The sequence below is a fragment of the Anopheles arabiensis genome, chromosome 3 (genome assembly GCF_016920715.1).
Source record: "Anopheles arabiensis isolate DONGOLA chromosome 3, AaraD3, whole genome shotgun sequence".
Lineage (NCBI taxonomy): Eukaryota > Metazoa > Arthropoda > Insecta > Diptera > Culicidae > Anopheles > Anopheles arabiensis.
The window spans coordinates 74,959,329-74,979,715 of NC_053518.1; the positions used below are offsets into that span (position 1 = coordinate 74,959,329).

General features: G+C 41.8%; 3 protein-coding genes across 6 annotated transcripts in view; all 3 read left to right on the forward strand.

Moving 5' to 3' along the window:
• Window positions 1-1,788: 1,788 nt before the first annotated feature.
• On the forward strand, window positions 1,789-8,770 carry LOC120901872 (synaptogyrin). Of its 4 annotated transcripts, none has more exons than XM_040310209.1 (4): window positions 1,789-2,245; window positions 4,525-4,759; window positions 5,043-5,381; window positions 5,464-8,770. In XM_040310209.1, exons 1-4 carry the CDS (start codon window positions 2,144-2,146, stop codon window positions 5,487-5,489), a joined length of 702 nt encoding a protein of 233 aa, XP_040166143.1. In that variant the 5' UTR covers window positions 1,789-2,143; the 3' UTR covers window positions 5,490-8,770. The 4 variants fall into 4 exon arrangements, with proteins under 4 accessions (XP_040166143.1, XP_040166144.1, XP_040166145.1 ...); XM_040310210.1 differs by having other exon boundaries at window positions 5,467-8,770; XM_040310211.1 differs by having other exon boundaries at window positions 1,791-2,245; window positions 5,043-5,369.
• A 2,763-nt stretch (window positions 8,771-11,533) lies between these two features.
• LOC120902434 (pacifastin-like protease inhibitor cvp4) lies at window positions 11,534-15,757 on the forward strand. Its single transcript, XM_040311159.1, has 3 exons — window positions 11,534-12,141; window positions 14,799-15,043; window positions 15,132-15,757. The coding sequence occupies exons 1-3, from the start codon at window positions 12,099-12,101 to the stop codon at window positions 15,540-15,542; spliced, it is 699 nt and encodes a 232-aa protein (XP_040167093.1). The 5' UTR covers window positions 11,534-12,098; the 3' UTR covers window positions 15,543-15,757.
• A 1,514-nt stretch (window positions 15,758-17,271) lies between these two features.
• Window positions 17,272-20,387, forward strand: part of LOC120902588 (5-hydroxytryptamine receptor 1) — an 80,787-nt gene continuing 77,671 nt past the window's right edge. Inside the window, exon 1 of the mRNA XM_040311442.1 lies at window positions 17,272-18,677. The gene's annotated coding sequence lies outside the window, so the exon portion shown is untranslated. The remainder of the gene's footprint in view (window positions 18,678-20,387) is intronic.

Genomic DNA, 20,387 nt, shown 5'->3' on the forward strand with positions numbered 1-20,387 from the left:
ATTTCGAGCTAAAATAAGAAAAGAACGGTTGATCTTCGACCTCGACGTTCAAGGACATCGGAGCATAAGTAAAGCTAGCTCTACTGATAATGAGAGTATGAAGAGTGACACAACAATAGAGGTAATGCAAATAAAATGTTTTGCAGCTGGAAGACTCATGCTCGGATACGTTGCATTTTTTGTTGGAGGTCGTTAGCGTATCTTTTGGACTTTGGATTTTGCATGACATGTATAAAATGCATAAATGTTCCAAAAAGTTTTTGGAATTATTTGGAACATTTCTAACATGTTGTAGTAACGCATTTTATTTTTTATTCTTTAAATGATTTAAATACTAACGCAAAATAATATGGAAATCATTCTTCAAATGAATGTGAAACATATTTCCCTCAATTGAAATGGTAAAGTGTTACTTTGAAAGCATAGGCAGAATGTTTTGGAACGCCTAAATACAGGCAAAATCTGACTTGAAAGAAACGGAATGCTTTGAATAGAGCATAGCCAAGATATTCTTTTTTTCTATTTTGTGAGAAACGGTGTTTTCTCCTCTATTTGCTCAAACTTATGGTTGAAGGTCCTAACTCAACTAACCATTTTACAGTCTTTCCCCGAGGTACCCGAATTATGCGTTCTCATTTCCAGGAAATTCCAGTTCGTCGAATATCATATTTTTTAAGCCAAAAAACTAACTCACAAATAGTTATTTTTGATTTAATTTTCAACTATATGCTCTAAATCAAATATCTAATGCAATTTGTGTAGAAAATATGGTTGGCTCTGCCTTTTCAGTGATTTCAAAATATAAGCAAAAACACCAATTTATTTTGCATTCGACAATTGTTGGAGAAAATTGTCCCGTTTTGACAAATATACTGTCAACATTAAAAACTTGCCTAACTTGAATAACTTGAGTAACTTAAGAGTCACGTAACTCAGGGAAAGCCTATATAGCAATATTAAATTTATTCATGTACAAAATCACAAACAATTTTTTGTAACACTAAAATAACTCAAAATAAAGTATCAAAAAATCAAAGTTTACCTAGAATTTGAACATTGAATTCGAAGAAGGAATAGAAAAGAATATCATAAACCGGGTTTTTGCTCCATTTCTCTGCACAGCGCCATCTTGTAGACAATAGCATTAGTAAGAGTCAGTTTATCGCAATATACTAGCAATTTATGCTATAAACCAAAAAACCACACGTCAAAATTAGTGAAGAAATCGTTAACATTAGCTGAACATGTTCGCAATCGCCTTTTGATTTTGGTACTTTTAAATTCATTTTCATTTAGAATATTTACCTACATTTTCAACTATAATTGCAAACAACGTTTTGATTGTATTTGTGGGATGTCGTTTACATCCGCCCGTCGCAAGTGAGTTCTGCTTGATTGATCTTCTCACTGCTGAGGGTGAAAACCAAACTCACTATCCTCTCACTGCGAGCGATACGCCAATAAGGGTGAGGGTGGAAAATTATCATAACGCACCACACACACACACACACACACACCCACCCTCCTACACGCCAATAGAGAGGGAGAGAGAATGAATTAGCATTTATAGTGTTCGCAGGCGCGCGCTCGCGTGTGTGTGTGCGTGGTGTGTAGCGGGTGGAAAGAGATACAACGATGCAATAGGGGTTGGAAAACGTCGCTAACACACCAACACCCGCGAGCGTGCAGGGAGAACACTTGCGCTGAGAACAGCCGTGGTTGAATCTCCCGGGAGGGTGTGTGCGAGAGCACACAGCTACGGATATGGTAGAAAATTCTGAGCAGGAGCACCGTGGGTAACCGTTTTTTCCAAACTCCCGTCCCGATGTAGGGGGTGGATTTGCCAGTTTCGATTTGCTTCTAGGTGAACGAACACCAGCGCAGTATAGTCGGTGCGAGTGTTACGCGTGGTTTCTGCTCTGGCTCTGTTTGGTGGTGTGATAAAGTAAGATTAGTAAACGGCACACTCGCACGGTTTGTGGCATTGTTTGATTGCAAATTGCCTGCAGCGGTGTGACACGTTTGTTGTGCTGATAGTGCCGTGTGTGGGGGTTGGTGCGCTCGTGCTAGTGCAGTGAAGTGTGCAAATTAGAGCTCTAGTTTACACCACAGAAACGACCCAAACGAAGCAAATCGTTCCAAGATGGATATCGGAGGAGCATATGGTGGTGGTAAAGCCGGAGGTGCATTCGATCCGATTGCATTCGTACAGCGCCCGACGGTTATATTGCGTGCCGTTTGCTGGGTTAGTATTCTTGCAGGCGAACAGTGGAATTGTATTCCGTTTCCGACCAAGAAGGACACCCTCTTCAAGAAGTATCTCCAGTGTGTGCTTGTGTGTGCGTGTGTGTATTGATGAAAAATTCGTTCCATTCTTTTTTGTTCCCCTCCTCGGTCCTCGATGTAGGACATTAGCAACCTTTTCCCTACGGTTGGGTTATGGGACGAAAATCGATTTTCCTGGTAGTGGCTTTCGGTGGCTCCGTGCTGGTTTCTCTCACGCGTGTTTTGCGTTCACGCCTGCTCATTCTCAGACGGTTGGCCGTCTCTCACCGCGGAGCCCGACTCTCCCACGAAATCGGGATCGACACGAATTTCTTGTGTGTGTGTGTACGTTTACCATCAAACTGCAGCGATGGAGAATGGCATTTTCCCAGTTTCCCAGCATAATACGCATCGGGGAGGAATCACGTTTTGGAAGGGAAATGAAAAGACATAAGATTAATTATAACCTCCACTCAATCGATCGCCGATGGTGAACTTCTTTTCAATCAGAATTATTATAATATTCAGTTATTTGCTTCACTCCATGCTGTGCTGTTGCTGTTGTAGAGCGCACTGACATCATGCTGTCCTTTAGGCAGGCCGGAGTTGTCGTGATTAATTACCATTAATCGAGCATTAAACTCTCATCCTTGCAGTGTGTTTTTCGCTCGTGCCCACGTTTACATAACATTTCATTTCACAGGCCCACCACACCAAAACCTGTCCTATTTCCATACACATCGGCACATCCGAACATCCAGCGCTTGCACGAATGGTTCTCTGCTGCGGCTGACAGTAATGCTGTCGCTCTTTGAAAGCCGTTCCTTTTGTTGTTGTTGTTGTTGTTGTTATCGCGGGGGAAGCCTTGAGCGCTGTGACATAATAATGTGGCCAAGCACGGGTGTCAATGGCGCGAGTCTCACAGCTCACCGCAGAGCATTTCAACTGGTGTGAAGAGGAGAAAACAACGTTACACACGCACACATGAAAATAGAGCAAAAAGAAGAAGTAAAAAAAGCGTAATCATTCGCGTGGAAAGCTCTTCTTGGAATGTTTGAAGAATTTCCCGAAGTTGTTCGCACTTCCTTCACTCCCTTGCCTTTCGCAGAGTTCGCCTCCCGCGTCATGTGATTGTGCTGATGCCCTTCTTCAATGCTCTGGGATGAGGTGGGTGATGGTGGGGATGGGAAAGCGAAACGGTTAGAATTCGATTCGAGGTCTGCTGTGTGGTCTATGTAGACAGGGCATACCAGCGTTGCCTCGCGTACCCCAGCCCAGCGCGTTGATGAGAGGATGCGTGAGATGCTAGTATTACTGCCAACTGCTGCATGCACGAGCCACATTCATCTTGGCTCCATTGGCATTCGACTGTCCTCTTCACCACCCTACGCCACCGGCATGGAGGTTGATGGGAGTTTTATTGATTTGGGATGAGGGTTTTTTTGTTTTTGCGTGGTTTGGTTCCTGTGTGTATTGGGGCCGAGACACCAATTCGTGGTACGAGAAGATCGTGCTAAAAGTGACGGGTCCATTATTAACATTCAGCATCTTGTCACGTCACCCAGCAGCATGTGACTGGCTGTAAGGTAATACAAATTTTGGAGTGGATTTAAGATGGAATGCTTGTATATAAGAGAGCTTAATAATAGTGTTACACTCCTTCATTTTAATGTGCTTTGAGTTATGAAAATATAATAGAGGTAAACTCATGTATTTTTTACATACGAAGCAATCAATTCCACTGGTTTCAAACCTCGATTCACTGTAGGAAGCGGTCAGCAGCGAGAATAATCTAAGTTTAATTATTCAACCAAAGGCTCAGAAGCTTATCTCAAGCACCCCAACACCCTTCAAATGGGGATCGAATGGTGATAAAATAACTTTAAAAGCTTCGAACACTTCCCAGTTTCCATGTCTCTGTCCCATCCATCCATCCACTGCCATCAAAAAAGGGTCGAACTTCGTCTCGTCGAACCTACGGAGCAGAGCTAACGAGCGGATAGAGAAAATATCGATTCGAAAGTGTCATCAGGATTCATCTCCCACTTAGCTTAAGTGCTGGTTCGGTTCACCTGACCCGCAAAAAAAAAGCTCACCACTTAAGACCGTGCACGCTGTTTCCACATTTTGATGTTTTTGTTCACTCAACAAATATTCCATTTCCTTCATTACACCGAACGCTCTCATTAACACACTTGATGCATTTTTTCGGTACGGCGACAACGACGACCGACCGACCGACGGGTCTCCCTCTTCCAGCTGTTTGCCATCATCGTGTTCGGCTGCATATCGTCCGAGGGATGGCGGGAGGAGGCGAACGGCAAGGAGTATTGCATAATTAATCGCGACGGCAACGCTTGCAACTATGCGGTCGGTATCGGTGTGATCGCTTTCCTTGCCGCGATGGGCTTCATCGCGGGCGAGTACCTGTTCGAGCAGATGTCGTCGGTCAAGACGAGAAAGCACTACGTGCTGGCCGATCTGGGCTTTTCCGGTAAGCAAAATTGGATTTTTTAATTTTTTTTTTAGTAACTTTGACGATATAATAAAGCAGCTATAGATCTGCATTGATTGTACGCTTTGATGATGTCATCGTGATAGATCATATTACAGTATTAGTGCACGTCAGTGCGGATGAGTAAATAGAGCAATCGGGAAGACGCATGTCATTAGAGACAAGGTCGTTGACAGTTCGAATCTCAGCTGAAACGAGCGAGCGTGTGTGTGTATAGCAGCTTTTATTTCAATTTTCAATAATCATCTTTTCCCATCGGCAGCGTTCTGGTCATTCCTGTTCTTTATCGGTTTCTGCTACCTCACCAACCAGTGGGGCAAGGCGGACGATCCACCGAACGGCGAGGGTGTGAACAATGTGCAGGCTTCCATCGTGTTCTCGTTCTTCTCCATCTTCACCTGGGCCGGGTGTGCGTACTTTGCGTTTCTCCGCTTCAAGGCCGGCGTTGATCCGTCGTTCTCCTCGACGTACGAGTCTGATCCGAGCGCTGCCCAGCAGTACGCCGCCTATCCGGCCTCGAACGAGAACGATCAGTTCCAGGAGGCACCGTTCTCCGGCCAACAGCAGCAGCAGCAGCAACAACAGCGAGGTATGTACACAGGTTGGTGTTATGGTCGGGCTACACATTTTACCACTTTATGTACCACTCATCCACAAAACTCTGTTGGTGTGTATCTTTTCAGCAGACTACTCGCAGCCCACGTACTAAGTAAGCTGATTTTGATGTTATTCCCTACGTAACCAGATGGCTTTACAGTGAAGAAAAAATCCTATGGTTCGATTTGATTACTTTCGCAAAGAACAACTGTTGCTCCTTGTGGTGGATGGAGCTGACATTAAATTGTACCTAAGTTTAACGATTCGATCGCTAGAATCACATATTTCCATGGATCATTCCCGATTGGAAAGAGTAACTATGTTTTAGTTTGTTTTAAATTGGTTTCCCAAAAAAATACTTCAAACTAGTCACATTGCAAATGCCACTTAACGAAACTAAGAACCAAAAGTTAATACTAATATACAAAGACATACTACAAATAGGATAGAGCACCTCTGAATCTAACGCGTTAATTTGGACATTTGGGAATGCCTGCCCCGATGGCTTAATAGTGGCAAACCGAAACCTTAGGCCACCTTCCAATGAAAGGTGCGGAATGGAATAAGGTGTAGAACAACTCAAAGTATATGTTACCAAAGAGTATTGGCATCACTGCAAAACACATACACATACACTGCACACACATACAGTCATGTGGCGTGATTTTGTTAATAGAACAAAATCTGGATCTAGATCATGTTTGTAGCTATTGTAGTCTGGATGTATTTATCTCTTTGGCATTTCAACGTCGCTAGCGTCGCGTCAAACGTCTAGCATTGCCAATCGTGTGAGATCCGACATGACGACATGTTGATAACAGTTGGAACTAGTTGACTGCTGGAAGAATTTAAACAAACCAAAATGATTATTGTAGAACAAGAAAAACAAAAGACGATGTCTTTTCAACCTACTCGTTTCATAATCGCAACCACAAAGGAGATCGATAAGCCTTCCGAATGGAGCAAATACAGAAAGCCGATATGGCGACCTAACTTTCGAGCGGCATTTAAGTAGTGAAAAGAAGATGTTCAACATTCGATTAGTGATTATGTACGCAACCAAGGATATAGATAATGCTTACCATCAAAGCAAATTTCGTTTAGCGGGCTACAGTTGGCAAATAACAATATTTATGGAAGTATATTTTTAATCAAATTATTTATTTACCTATTTTATAGCTGTTGACGATCAATCGCAGAGGATCGCTGTCGTTCGATCTTTACACTCGTAGGATTCTATTTGGTGCGAAGAGGCGTACTATTTTTAGTTCGCCTGCCATTGCTAAAGATGTCAAGTCCTGCACAGGCAAATACTCCCCATGTCGTATGATAATGAGATAAAACGAAGCATCAAAGGATCAAAGCTTGGCAAATAGAATCAGTCATATCGAATCTCAATCTCTTGCCCACCTTCATTGATTCGGTCAAGTACAATCGACAGTGCTTCGTAATGTTTGGTTACGATAGTTCAAACTGATACTGAATTCAGATACCAAGAAAGCTTAAATCAGGTTTTGAGAACAGGAAAACTGAAACGTAAAATGGAAACCTTTGTCGAGAGAATATTTAATACAAGCTGCAACGAGTGCGAAAAGTACCACAAAAACCATTAAATCCAACCATAATTTTTAAATGCTTAAAGTACCGAATGTGGTTAAATCTTATGAATGCTGTTTCATTACATAACACACAAAATACACACACACTCACACGATCAAAAAATACACTCACATAGTTGTAACGCAACAATCATAAATATTCAAACATAAAGCAAACCAAGTATGAAAACGATTGCAGGAGAAGAGCGACTTTGCGACTGGATTCGCAAAAACAACGTTTGAAAACAAAAACATTTGTAATTTTGGAATGGTATCAAGGCGCTTCCTCTCCAGCAGCAGGGACCCATACCTGAACAGACAAAACACACCCTTACACGTACACGCGTTTTTGGGAGAGAAGGTGGAACAATATCGATGCTCATTGGTCAAAAAGAAAGTAAATACACATTCACACATTCGTTGCTAAAGGAAATAATTATCGATAATAACAAAGCAAAACAAAAAAATCTATACAAATGAAAACATAAATCGGATGTACACATAATAAAATACGAATGAAGTATGAAGAAAGACATGTGAAGAAAGAAAGAAAGAAAGAAACTGTGTGTGTTCTGTAGCTGATATCTAAAGAAAACGTTACGAGGATATGATTAGAACAAATCGAAAACATAAGAAGAAGAGAAGGAAAAACAACGGAAACTAATACTTAGATCAACCAACAAGCAAACCAGTTTGAATGTAATAAGGAAATTACCATCACACACGATTAAACGCCCAAACTTATTTATTCCATCCTATTTTAATTAGCAGAACCTACTGACAGAGGCTGGAAAAGGGAAGTGGCAACGTTGGCTTATGTGCGGCTACATCGCCTACCTTAAGTTCTTTATTAACACGCAACCAAAGTAACGAATAAAATAAAAGAGAGGACAAAAAAAAACAAAACAATGTTATAAATATACATCGTGCACTATTTATATATGAATACAAGTTTCACGAAAGCTGAAAGCTATAAGAGAAAATTTAGAGAAGAATGGTACTGTTAAATGAAACAAAAAAAGAATAAAGGGAGAAAATAGTAACACTACTTTGAACACCTAAACAGAAACATTGACAAATACACGTACGTTACCGTTGAACAGAGAGAAATGACGAGAAAGGGGAGGGAAAGATGGTATAGTGAATGGAAAATATCCGATACACAAAACGTAAGAAAGAAAACAAATCGATATATTTACTTGCTGGTTGCATTGTAGTGAGCATTATTCGTTTACGTTGTTATAAAAGTGTGCGAAACCTATTGTAAATAGAAACAATAAGGAGAAGACGAAAAAAAACAGTACAGCTAGTACGGGCTAGTACAGGTAATTGGAACACAGCAAAGTACTGTATGCTAATGGCAAAAACAGCAAACAGAGTATAAACGATATATTAACGCTGCAAACAATATTTCCTTTCTGCAGGCATAGATTGTGATAGTTTCCTTAATATAATAATTTTCAAGCTATAACTTAATTTAATTGTTTGTTCAGAAAAGGAGCTTTTTAATACATAGTACCTAAACCTACTCTGTACGATGTTTTTTGTTTTTTTATGCTTTATAAATAACCAATCAAACTAAAATAATTTAAATTACAAGCGCTTCTTCTAGCGATTAAGATGACTAACGCGTTTGTGTAATAACAGCAAACGAAGCATTAGTTACACTTACCCGAACAACTAGATTCGTTTAATTTTCCAACTTCAATAGCAAAAGCAAAATAAAGGAAAGTATTGATGGAAATGTAAAGGATGTGGAATTTACGTTAATAAAAGTACTACGAAAAATAATACACATGTCCGGGTGCGAGAATGATTTGTCTCAGTGTATTGTGCCGTGTCTTGTGTGCGACATTTTATGCTTATATTGATGTATATTTATTTTTACTCTTCTTTTTGGCTGCAGTCGAGGAAGTAAGACAATGCGGTGACATACATTAACTCCTACATTGATTATTGGGTTTTGTTTCATCACACAAGTTGGGCCGTTGACGGATTGGATTTGGATATATTCAAGTAGAAAGTGATCAAATTTGTCAAATTGTTGTCTCTGACTTTTGTCGCTTGCTTAATGGTGTCAATTAACAATTTCATTTAGTATTCGAATGACAAAACAGCACTGCTCCGCAAAATTCAGCGATGATGATGGTAAGCCCAACCTCTTACTCCGACACAGCTTTGAGAAGGACGATAGTATCTTTCTAATAAGATTCTTCAAAATGCTACCATTGTTTTGAAAAATTAGTGCGAGTATCTTATAATTAAAAAGTAGTAATGGCAACATTTAAAATAATTCACCAGGCCATACTCACCCACAAGACGACCAATAAACCGCATTTTAACGTTTAAATACACCGTATTTTGAATATAGCATCCAGGGGATCGTAATATACGCAGAAATACGTTAGTTTTACCAACAAAAACCATTTCCCTAGTATCCATTACGTAGCTCGTCAAGAACCAAATACCTGTTCCATCGTATGCGCATCAACAGGTGGTTCCCTGGATCTACATAACGAAACTATTAAAATGATGCAAATAAGTTTCGTTTGGTTTTCCTGAAAAGAGTAATAGATAAAATTAATGATATTAAATTAAATAATAAAAGAAACTCTCTTCGAAATAAGCAAACTACAAGGCATCTGTTCCATTCAACGATGATTAAAAATTCGTAAGCAAACATACTGATCGTTTCACTTTGAACATTTAGCTTTGTATGGCTTGTATGGCATAATTTTTATATGCAAAACATCGAGAAAGAAACAGACAAAAACTTTAGCTGCAAGTTTGTTTTTAAAAAAAATCTGCTGTTTCAGTGTTATCTGAATGCTAATTTATATCAAAAACTAGCAGCAATTCGATTCTCTCATCGAAAACAACAAGCTATTTGAATTATAATTTTGACATTTTTTTGCTTTAGAAATTTGGCAGTATTACAAGGTAAGCTTTTTTATAGGGTTATAATTAACACTGTTCATTTATTTTTGTTTGATCTTGTTTCCATTTGGCGTGAAACGATTGCATCACCCTGCAAACGATGCCCCCCCTTCCGCGAGGTACTGTACTCTTCCTCTTGAGTCTCGTTGCACGTACTTAGCACATAAACGTGCGGTACAATCTGCGATGCGTCCATAATCTATTTTAAACGTTTCCCGGAACGCCGACGCTTCTCGGCCGAGAGTGCTTATGATAATCAATCGGGCCGGGATTTCCACTCAACGGGTAAGTTTGCACTGCGCGAAACACAACCTTCATGCCGTGCGGACGCGACGGGCAGAAGGGAAGTAACCGCAATTCGGTCTACATGCACATGTCAACAAAGCAATATTTGCCCGTCAATTTCTATTCGACGATTTATTTATTTGTGCCGGAGTGTATTTTGTTTCCCTCTTTTTTGTATTTTCTATTTGCTGTTGCTGTTGTTATTTGCCCAGCGTTTTATGCGTCGCGGCAAAAGGGCGGTTTGTTTGGTAGCTTTCAGCTGAATGGTTGGCGTTGTTGATGAAGTCGTCAGGTTCGCCGTGATCGTATAGCTTTGTGCCAAGGCAGCCTGACCAACTGAAGCCTGGTTGTGTCATGAGAAAAAAGGGGTTGGCAGCTTCTTTGCGGCTTATCTTTTCACGCCCAGCTGTGAATTGAACCCTCTTCGAAGAATTGTTTTGATGTTCCTTGCAGGGCATTGCATTAAGATCAATAAAGATTTTTTTTAAATATGATGACTCACCTCTTGTGTTAATAATGAAAAAGGTCGTTTATTGAATTAGTAGTATTGGAGTATTAATGAAAATAGGCATGAGAAAAAGTATTGTAAATAAGAATAGCTAACTAAAACAACGATCAACTCATTACGATCATCTTACCCAACAAAGTGTACATGGTCTGTAATGTAATCAACAGCATTATTACCATCGCGAATCATTCAAACTGATCATTCTACAAACGATCGCGCACACCTAGAATGATATATGTCGGAGAGTGCAGGAAACCGGCCAAACAGGCAAACCACACGCAAAGTGTGCATAAAAACCTGAAATAACAACTAAAGCCTCCAGCACAATCCATTAGCATGCAGCGAGTGACGACAAACATCAAACCCGTGTTGAGTGTTTTAGTGATGCCGCTGCTCTAGACTCGAACGCGGCATAAAGCACACCGGCCTCACGGTTGCCATAGCAATGCGAATGATCCGGCGAATGTCAACCTGAACGCAATGTAAATGCGAAAAAAAAGAATACATGGGGAAAACCACTTCCCCCTAAAGGGCGGTATCGTTTTCGCTCGTGCTTTGCGATCGATCTGAAACCGGCCGAACGCCGCGAATGGCACATACATCTGGATGACGTACGGTGTTGTTTGGGTTTGGTGTGCTCCGTCATCAGCATCAGCAACATCATCATCCCCAGACCGACGGTCAACCAATAAGAGTGCCGATTGTTGACGATCGTTAAAATGGGCGATCGCTAAAAGGGGGGACTGATCGGGTTGAGGGTAATAGGAGGAAGCGGATGGCACCAGAAACTGTCGATGTTGATAAAGTATTTAAATAAACCGTTGCGCCCGGTACAGCGAATCAGTTGACGAGCCGCTGTGCAAAAGTGAAGATCTCCATCAAACGAGCGGCGTAAAAGTGCGCGCTACCAGGTACACCCCAAGATCGAACGATCGTACTGGTGTGTGAAACGTTGCTAACGTGTTCGTGTACTTGTGTGTGAGAGAGAGAGTGTTTGCGTGTGTGATATGGTTGGTATTGGTACCGTTCGGCGATAGTGTGAGCCATCCATCCATCCGCGTAACGTGCTGATAGCATCGGTAGTCGCCATAGCCACACCAAAAGTTCGGTTTCCTCGGCCTCGGCAAGAGTGTGCAAGTGATCATCGCGCGCGTGCGAGCGGTATCTCGACAAGATTTTGTAAAAGCAGAACAGAACTCAACCGACCGTTGAGCGTGTGTGAGGTACTGCTGCCAAATTGATTACGGATAGAAGACGCCGGCCTGTGGTGCGCGTGTTGAGAGAGTATAGTGCTGCTGCGCTTGTTTTAGCAGATCGTGTTTTTGCTGCAAAGAGTAACCCAATACCTGTTTGTTGTTAAGTGCATTATTATTCAAAACCGGGCGGCACCATCATGAAGATTCTAATGCTGATTGTGGCAACGTGTGTAGTAGGAGGTAAGAATGATGCGTAGATGATATAGTTTATTTTACATCTACGACGCTGCAAGCAACAATTTATTCAGCTTAACAAGCAGATACAATGTTGCATTAGTTGAATAATTTCACAACGAGTGATGAATAATGAAGTATGTCTATGGTCTGATATTGTTTATTATTTCTTTCTTCTTCTTTGGCTCAACAACCGTTGTCGGTCAAGGCCTGCCTGTACCACTTGTGGGCTTGGCTTTCAGTGACTAATTGATTTCCCCCCATAGCAGGATAGTCAATCCTACGTATGGCGGCACGGTCTATTTGGGGATTGAACCCATGACGGGCATGTTGTTAAGTCGTACGAGTTGACGACTGTACTACGAGACCGGCTCATGTTTATTATTTATGTATTTATTATTCCGGGTTTGGTGAGAAAGCTCAGTCGTCTTGATTATTTATTACTAATGCTGTGCGCTACCGGTTACTCTATGGGACTAATTCAGACTGGGACGTTCAATTGTGTTATAAAACCAGCTATCATTAACATTAATTCTATTGGGCCTACATCCCGGTTGAGTCTAGCCGTTCCAAAGTCCATGCGTCAAATTTCAATTGATTTACTTCGATTGACTTTTGGAAGGGAAAAGTTGCAATATCGTTTAGGATGTTTATTATTATTTTCTTTTATTCAACGGAATCTTAACATCGCCATCATAGTGGACTATGCTACTTCAACACATATTTCAAACCTATGCAGTACCTAACATTCTATCATAAATGGGCGTACAGCAATACCGATCGAGCAATCGATATTGAAGCTTCCAGCTGATCTATATTATTGTGGAATATATAGTGTATAACTAGTGTGCCATTTGGAATTGTTGGAATTGTTTCAACTACTAATTGCCATTACTCTTAAAGACGTACGATGTGTCCGGAAGCCATGGGTAGGCAGACACACTCACAAACTCATCCCGAATCCCGAAAAAAAAATCACCCAATCGTGATTACAGTAAACCATGGTAAATCGGTCACTTGCTAAGGATGACGCCATCGTCGCAATGTCTGAGATGAGATTCCACTTCCATCCCTAACCGCTTCCGATCAGCAGCACACGCGCCTTCCGATCGCTCCCCATCTCCCTAGTCTGCTCCGTTTTTTTTCTTTTGTTGTTTTGTATATGCCTGCGTATTCCAGTTGAAATTTTGCGCCACGATTCACCCTCACCCAACCGGCCGGGTGCTCCGGGGAGTACGTATCAGTGCTACCTTGAACTACACGGAACCACAACCCCACGGGCACGACTATCTCGTGCCCAATTGCGTTTCTGTGTATAGCCAGCTCCGGCGACAACGACGACGCATTGGGCCACGGTGCCACGGTGCTCCGGCACTGGTCACTGGCTGGTGGCAATGGTCGGGGTCGCATTGTTGGCGGGCGCGATAAGACACAGCAGCAACACCAGGACCGAGTCTCAAATCCACTGCACAGCGTCCGCGGCCGAAGATCTCTTATGTAAATCATTCATGCACATCGCCGATGCTATAGGACTGCGCGATCTTTCCGTGGACGTCGAAATGTCTTCTAAACGTGAAGAAACCTTGAACTTTTGATACCCTGTGTCGTTGGGAGCATGCACCCGAATTTGTCTAAGCATTGTGTCCTTCGAAAGAGGTACATTGTGTGGTTGAGCGGATAAGATTGATGGGTGGATGGAAAGATCATCCCGTAATGGTTTACTACGCTGCTACGTAATGCTAAATCAATTTGGATTATCTTGTGGATGTTCTTAGTTAAGATGTAACATTTTCTAGTGATAAAAGAATAACATAAGACCTAAAACTTATGCCTGAAATAATTCTGCAAGTTTGAAAAGCTCCATCTTGGAATTCAAGTTGTTTTAAAATTAGATGATCGATTATTGCCGCACTAAGAGATGATTAGTGACATTAAAAAAATGGAAGCAATTCTGCGAACATTCAACAACATTCTTCGTTAATACTTAAAATCTCAATTCATGTCAAATACAATGTAATGATTTGAAACAATCAGCAAGCTTAAACAGTGCAAGAAACATACTCAATTTTGACCTTTAATACTGTACACCAACAGTTATTTTGCTCCATTTTCGTAAACAGTTTGCACGTTTTCTGTTACGTTATTTACCATCACATCGATGCGGCCAGGCAGTTTAGTCACCGTGAACGGTTCGCCAAAGGTCAATTCAATTTCAAAACCCCCGTTCAATTGGCGATCCAAACAATCGCGAACGATCGAAATCGCACACGAACGATGGTAGATGCGATGGTTCCAGCAACGTGATCTATCAATTGTGTTTGGAATCGATCGCCATCTGTCCCTTGGTTGCATCGAGTAGCCACACTGGAAGCAAGTCGGTCGTTGGTGATTGTGGGCTGAGCTATTCCTACTATCTGGCAATGGCTTATCAGCAGCCACTTTCTCCGCTTCCACGATGACGTTGCTTCCAGCCACGGGTACGCTTCCCAGCATGTATGGAGAAAAGTCAAACAAAACTGTTGAAGCTGGTAACATTCCTCTCCTCTCCATTTTTGGGCTTTAACGCGATAAGCAATAGGCGGGATTAGCGGGAATGTGGAAGATTGTTTCATGCTCTAACTTTCGTTTCGTTTCTGTTCTCCCATTTTTCTCTCGCGTAACAGCACTGTGTGAGGAGAAATGTGAACCGGGCACGACGTTCATGGAAGATTGCAACAAGTGCCGCTGCGGTCCGGACGGCCAGAAGGCTTGTACGCGCAAGATGTGCCCACCGAACGAGCTGTCCGATGACAGCCAGGTGCGGCTCGATGTCCAGAACGGTGAGTCGCTGTCGTCCGCGGACGAGAAGGACGAGATTCATGTGCAGACAAACGGACAGGTTTGCTCACCGAACGAGATCAAGATGAAGGTAGGATTGGGTCATTAAATTGAATGTCTATTCCATTTACATTAACTAAACATGTTTTTTTTTATTTCTTTTTGGACGCCCTACGTAGGATTGCAACCGTTGCCGGTGTGCCAACAACGGTATCGGATGGTTCTGTACGCGGAGAGCCTGCCCACAGCGTGCAAAGCGTTCCGAGCCCGCTCCGGAAAAGAAGTGTACTCCCGGTACGACGTTCAGAAGTGACGACGGTTGCAATACCTGCTTCTGTACCGAGACGGGCCATGCCGCCTGTACGCTGAAGGCTTGCCTTCCGTCGGACTTTTTCGATCAGCAGAAACCGAAACAGAAGCGATCAGTACCGGCCGATGATCTGCCCCAGTCCGCGATTGCTCCCGGTGCGCCCGGATTCAGCTGTACGCCCAAGTCCTCGTTCAAGTATGAGTGCAACACCTGTCTCTGTTCGGACGATGGCAAGATGGCAGGATGTACCTTCAAGTACTGTGTTCCCGGTGAATGGTAAAAGAAGCATGCTAGTTCGTAGTGCCGAAAGCCTTTAACAAGCTGTACAACTAAGTTGCTGTATCTAAGTGTCAGTCGAACTATCAGTAGAAAGTTGCCTTTGATTGTTTTCGCCCGGTGCTTGAACGATACGAGCATACACGTAAGTCATTTTTGTCAAACAAACTTCAGAGGATACACGGAAATAAAGTTATTATTTTTACCATCAAGACCAAACGCCGTTGTTTAAAGATCACTCCAAATACTGTTCCACCCTGCGTTTTTTTTTTCTTTTCTTCGTTCCACTAATTGAACCAGCCCTGTCGCTATGCCGTATCCGTTGTCCAGTCTGGGTTGAATGAGGAAATACGGTCAAAGTGGCTAATAAATTTATAAGACCAACACAATGTTCCTTCCAATGTGAGTGGTCGGGGGAATGACTAGATACGGGTACGTTTTCAGGGTAGAAACAATAAGTTTTCCTTTGTGGATGGGAAAGGGCAAAACTTTTGCACCATACTCTAGGCACCAAGTGGACGCCATAAGGAAGCGATTGTTAGGAAAAGTTCCAAGTTCAAGATGAAAACTATCTATCAGTACGGATGATTGGGCTGAGTGTGTTGGAGTGGTGGACAGTGCAAAAACAAAACTTGCGATGAGTAGGAGAAAAAACAAACCATAAGCATGGCAGTACATTAACCAAGAGGTCAGGAATGTGGGTTTGTTTGAAGGGCCTACCAGTTCGAGGCATATCTAAGGGTAGTTTTGAACGGGATGTAACAAAAATGCTCGAATAAAAATATTTGCCTAAGTGGAATGAAATTTATTGATGCATTCCTAAATGAGAAAAAACAAATAAGTTTTGTGGGAAATGCTAAAATATGCTAAATTGTGCTAAACAAATAAGTTTTGTGGGAAATGCTAAATACTATAAGCTAAAACTATTTTTTAGGAAATATATTATATCTGTGTCTTAATTCGTGTCTTAAGAAAAATGAAAAGATAGTTATAAAACAAGAAAAAATAAACCTAAATAATCATCCATAAATGACGTATCGCACGGAGAGTCATGGGTTCAAGCCTCACATGGACCGTCCCTCCGTAGCAAGGATTGACTATCTGGCTGTGTGGTATTAATTAAATCTTGAAAGCCTGTAAAGGCCTTGGTCGTTTCGCCAAATAGAATAATAATATTCAAACATCCAGTATTTTCGTGCGATACAGGGTTTACCTAGCCAATCGGGCGTCGTCAAAACGTTATCGGTCGCCGTAAATACTTTTTCGGGCGTCGTAAACCCTCAATTGGGCACTGTCATTTCTATTCGGGCCTTGTGAAGTATGAATCGGGCATAGTACAGTAAACGTAACATTACACGTTTTATACAACAAAATGTTGACATGCATGACTTTTTGTACATAAAACGGTGGAACACAACTATCAATTAGGAATGAAATATACAACACAGCTGATTTATATTGTCTCTGAAGTTTCACCTTTCTAATTTCATCATCAAAAGCGCAACAAGTTGTTTTTCTATCCAGTTATAAACCATAAGCAAACATTTCGATCCTGTAACAAAAAACTTCAATAGTATAGAAAGTACATGCAAATGCAAAGACAGGTAAAAGAGTAGTACATTACCTTCCTGTGGGACTACGTATTAAAGTTACCTTCTATCATCACATTTACTTCAACTAGGCAGGAATGCTTGGGAATGTAAATTTAAATTTATACTATTACGTAGTTTATGGATGAGCCCTTGCCCTGACAACTTTATTGCTACAATTGAGCAACTTGTATCAAATTCAATGTTTTTAGGTTCTGTAAATCATTCACTAACTCTATTGCAGGTAAGCACATTGACAACAAGCACAGTGATACCATGGATAACAATGCATTCAATTTCCTACAAAAAGCGTTTTCACCGCACGCGATGTTATTTCCATAGTGGTATTAAAATCACGTGGTTACTCGAACGTGAGAGCAATAGGGAGAGAATGCCGCCCTCAAGCGAGAGCGTAAGTAAGCACGAATGGTTTGCGCGGGAAAATGTTCCACCAATCGCGGAAAAGATTACTCTCAGTTTTCCTATCTCTCTTCGAGCACGAACGCATTGCTTTCCCGAAACGATTTCACAAACAGCAGCCACAAGCTCTGGCCCTTCACGAACTACTACGCGAAGAAAGTGGACGATATCGGATGCATGTTAACCAGTGTATTAACCCGCTGTAGCCTCAGTCATACGCAGGTTCCCGAGCTCGTTGGATGCTGCCGTGAGTGTCGTTCACCAACGGACGGTGTTGGACACAAGACAGTACGCTCAAAAGCAGTTGCTCACGGGTAAGGAACTGGCTAAAGCTAGCTAGTGCTGTGCAAACCTCGCACCGGTAACCGGTGTGACTGATGGTAGTCGGTCCTGTCGCTGATTGTACCGTACAAAGCGGATGGGCCCCATGCCCCATAAGCGACGATGGCTAATGTGTGGAAAATCACTCCAACCAACGCGGGTGGTTCGTTGAGCAGTTTGCGCGCGTGACAGATGATGCCTTGCTGTGTCGGTTGCGGAAGCCAGCAAGCCAGCGTATGCGGTCCGTGTGCGGTCCAGTGTAACCAAGTTTGGGCGTTCTGTTTCCGCGTGTAGCTCTCTGGCGAAGGAAAATGTGTCTTGCAAGATATTTGCTACCCATCGTACGTACGTGCAGTGAAAAACGACGCTCCCGGTGCGTAAGTGCGTGGTGGTAAACGGCAGGGAGGCTTTTTCGGCGAAGGTGACATAATTCGTTGGTTGAGCACAACTGTGAGTGGAAAGTGTGTAAGTGGGTGTGTGTGTGAGTGTGTTTCGTGGTGAATGTGGTTCTTTTTTCTATGGCGCTTAAAGTTGTGTAAAATGTGCGCTACATTTAATACCAGCTGGTTCTACTTAGCTTAAAAAGAGACATTAAACAATCGCACAAAAAAGTGTCCTAGTGTGAATTTTCCCAGCGTTCTAAGTGATGTTGATTGTCCGTGCAGCTAAGGAAGGATGCTGTGTTGAAGGAAGTGAACGTGTAAAGAAAGAAAATAGCCACTAAACGGTTTCGGGTAGGAAAGTTGTTGCACTCGAAGCAATCAGCAGTGCACACAAGAACAACTCAGACAACGGGCGGGATAAAGCAAGTAAGTACCCGCCACGGTCGACCGTGCTCCATCCAGACAGGCACTCACGATTACACCACGATTGCGGCATTTATCTGTATTTATGATTGGCGTTTAGCCCGCACCGTTCTCTCGCTGTGTGCTACCATTACTTCCCTTTGCGAATGGGCGGTGATGTTTCATTCTTTTCCGCTTCAAATCCCACACTGCGTGCTGCTGCTGCAGTCAGTTTGCTTGCATGTTATCCTGCTCCGCTTGCGGACGATGCTCATCTTTTGATTAATGAAAGCAGCTTAAGTGAATTGATTTCAAGCATGCTGGTTGCATTTCTGCTGCTGCATTTGACCCGCAAGCTTGCGGAATGTATCCGGCAGGAGGGAGAGTTGTTTTTTTTTGTATCCCTCGCTCGTCTCTGAGGTCAGGCAAGCAATGAGTAATGTTTTCGTCGATGTTTGCTTGGCATCGGTCCCACATGGATGGGTGATGGGTGCGCCTGGTGGTGGTTGAAGCGTGTGCGTTAGCTTAGGGAGTGTGGATGAATGTGAATCAACGTAATCTAGCTGGAGCGATGTTAAATTGCTAACGATAAGATAAAAATGTTTTTGCATAACTCATGCTGTACAGTGATTTTGCACTGAGGCACAAGTTAGCTCAAGTTTGCTAATCATCTTTAAAACATTCTTAATTTCAAAGTGTGCTTTCTTGAAAATGTATTTGCTTAGTATGCTTTGAAACTAGATATGCTGTTAAATACTTATGCTATTACATTTGGACTTACACCATGAAACTAGATTATTTATCAACCGTTAGATAAAGGCTAGTTTTACAATTCTCATTTGAATCCGAAAAAATATCACTGTGAGGTACTGTGAGATCAACAAGGATTGGGTCAAGCAACTGATGAATGCAGTTCATTAATTCCAGTGAAATACAGGCAGTTGCGAAGGATGCTGAAGGTCGTTTGTGAACAAAATGATTCTGATTAAATCAATTTGGTAGGTTTATCATCAACAACATGTACTGTTTGTAACAGAAGAGCTTCGTCTCTTAATCAAGAGCACTATTGTATAGTGAAAAACAGAAAAATGCCATGCAAACGAACTTGCTTTGAAAATTGCAATGATATGTTTTTTCGGCATTTTCGTTCCAAGCGATGTTCAAAAAAACAACTTTTTAAATTTTCCAAGGCGATTCTTTATTGTTTTGAGCGGGGAAGGTGTCATTTTTTTAATCGAATATTTTTTCCTGCTCTCTACTTATTGCAAAATGAATGTAACTTTATATTTGCTATAATCAAGTGTATTATAATTTATTTATTTATTATTCAGGAGGAACGGTCCAAAAAGGCCGTATTGCTTATAACTAGATAACTGCATTATAATAATTACTTATAATTTTATTGCTCGTTTTTTTTTGTTCTCATTCTCATTTTGATATAAAACTCCATGTTACAAAACTTGTTTTTATTATAGTAAAACAACATTACAACTGAATTGCATGTACAGTCTGTTCCCGAGTTACATGGATCTCGACTTAAGCGGCATCGGAGATACGCGGTTTTTTAAATTTGACAGATGAAATGTCAAATTAGTACAATTTGCTTCAAGTTCGGTATAACATAGATTTTTGCTAACAAATTGCAACCGCTTAAAAGGCAGAAATGGGGCCTTTCACGTTTCTAGTCAGTTACATCCATACAAAAGTATGGAGTTTGACAGTTGGAGGCTGAAA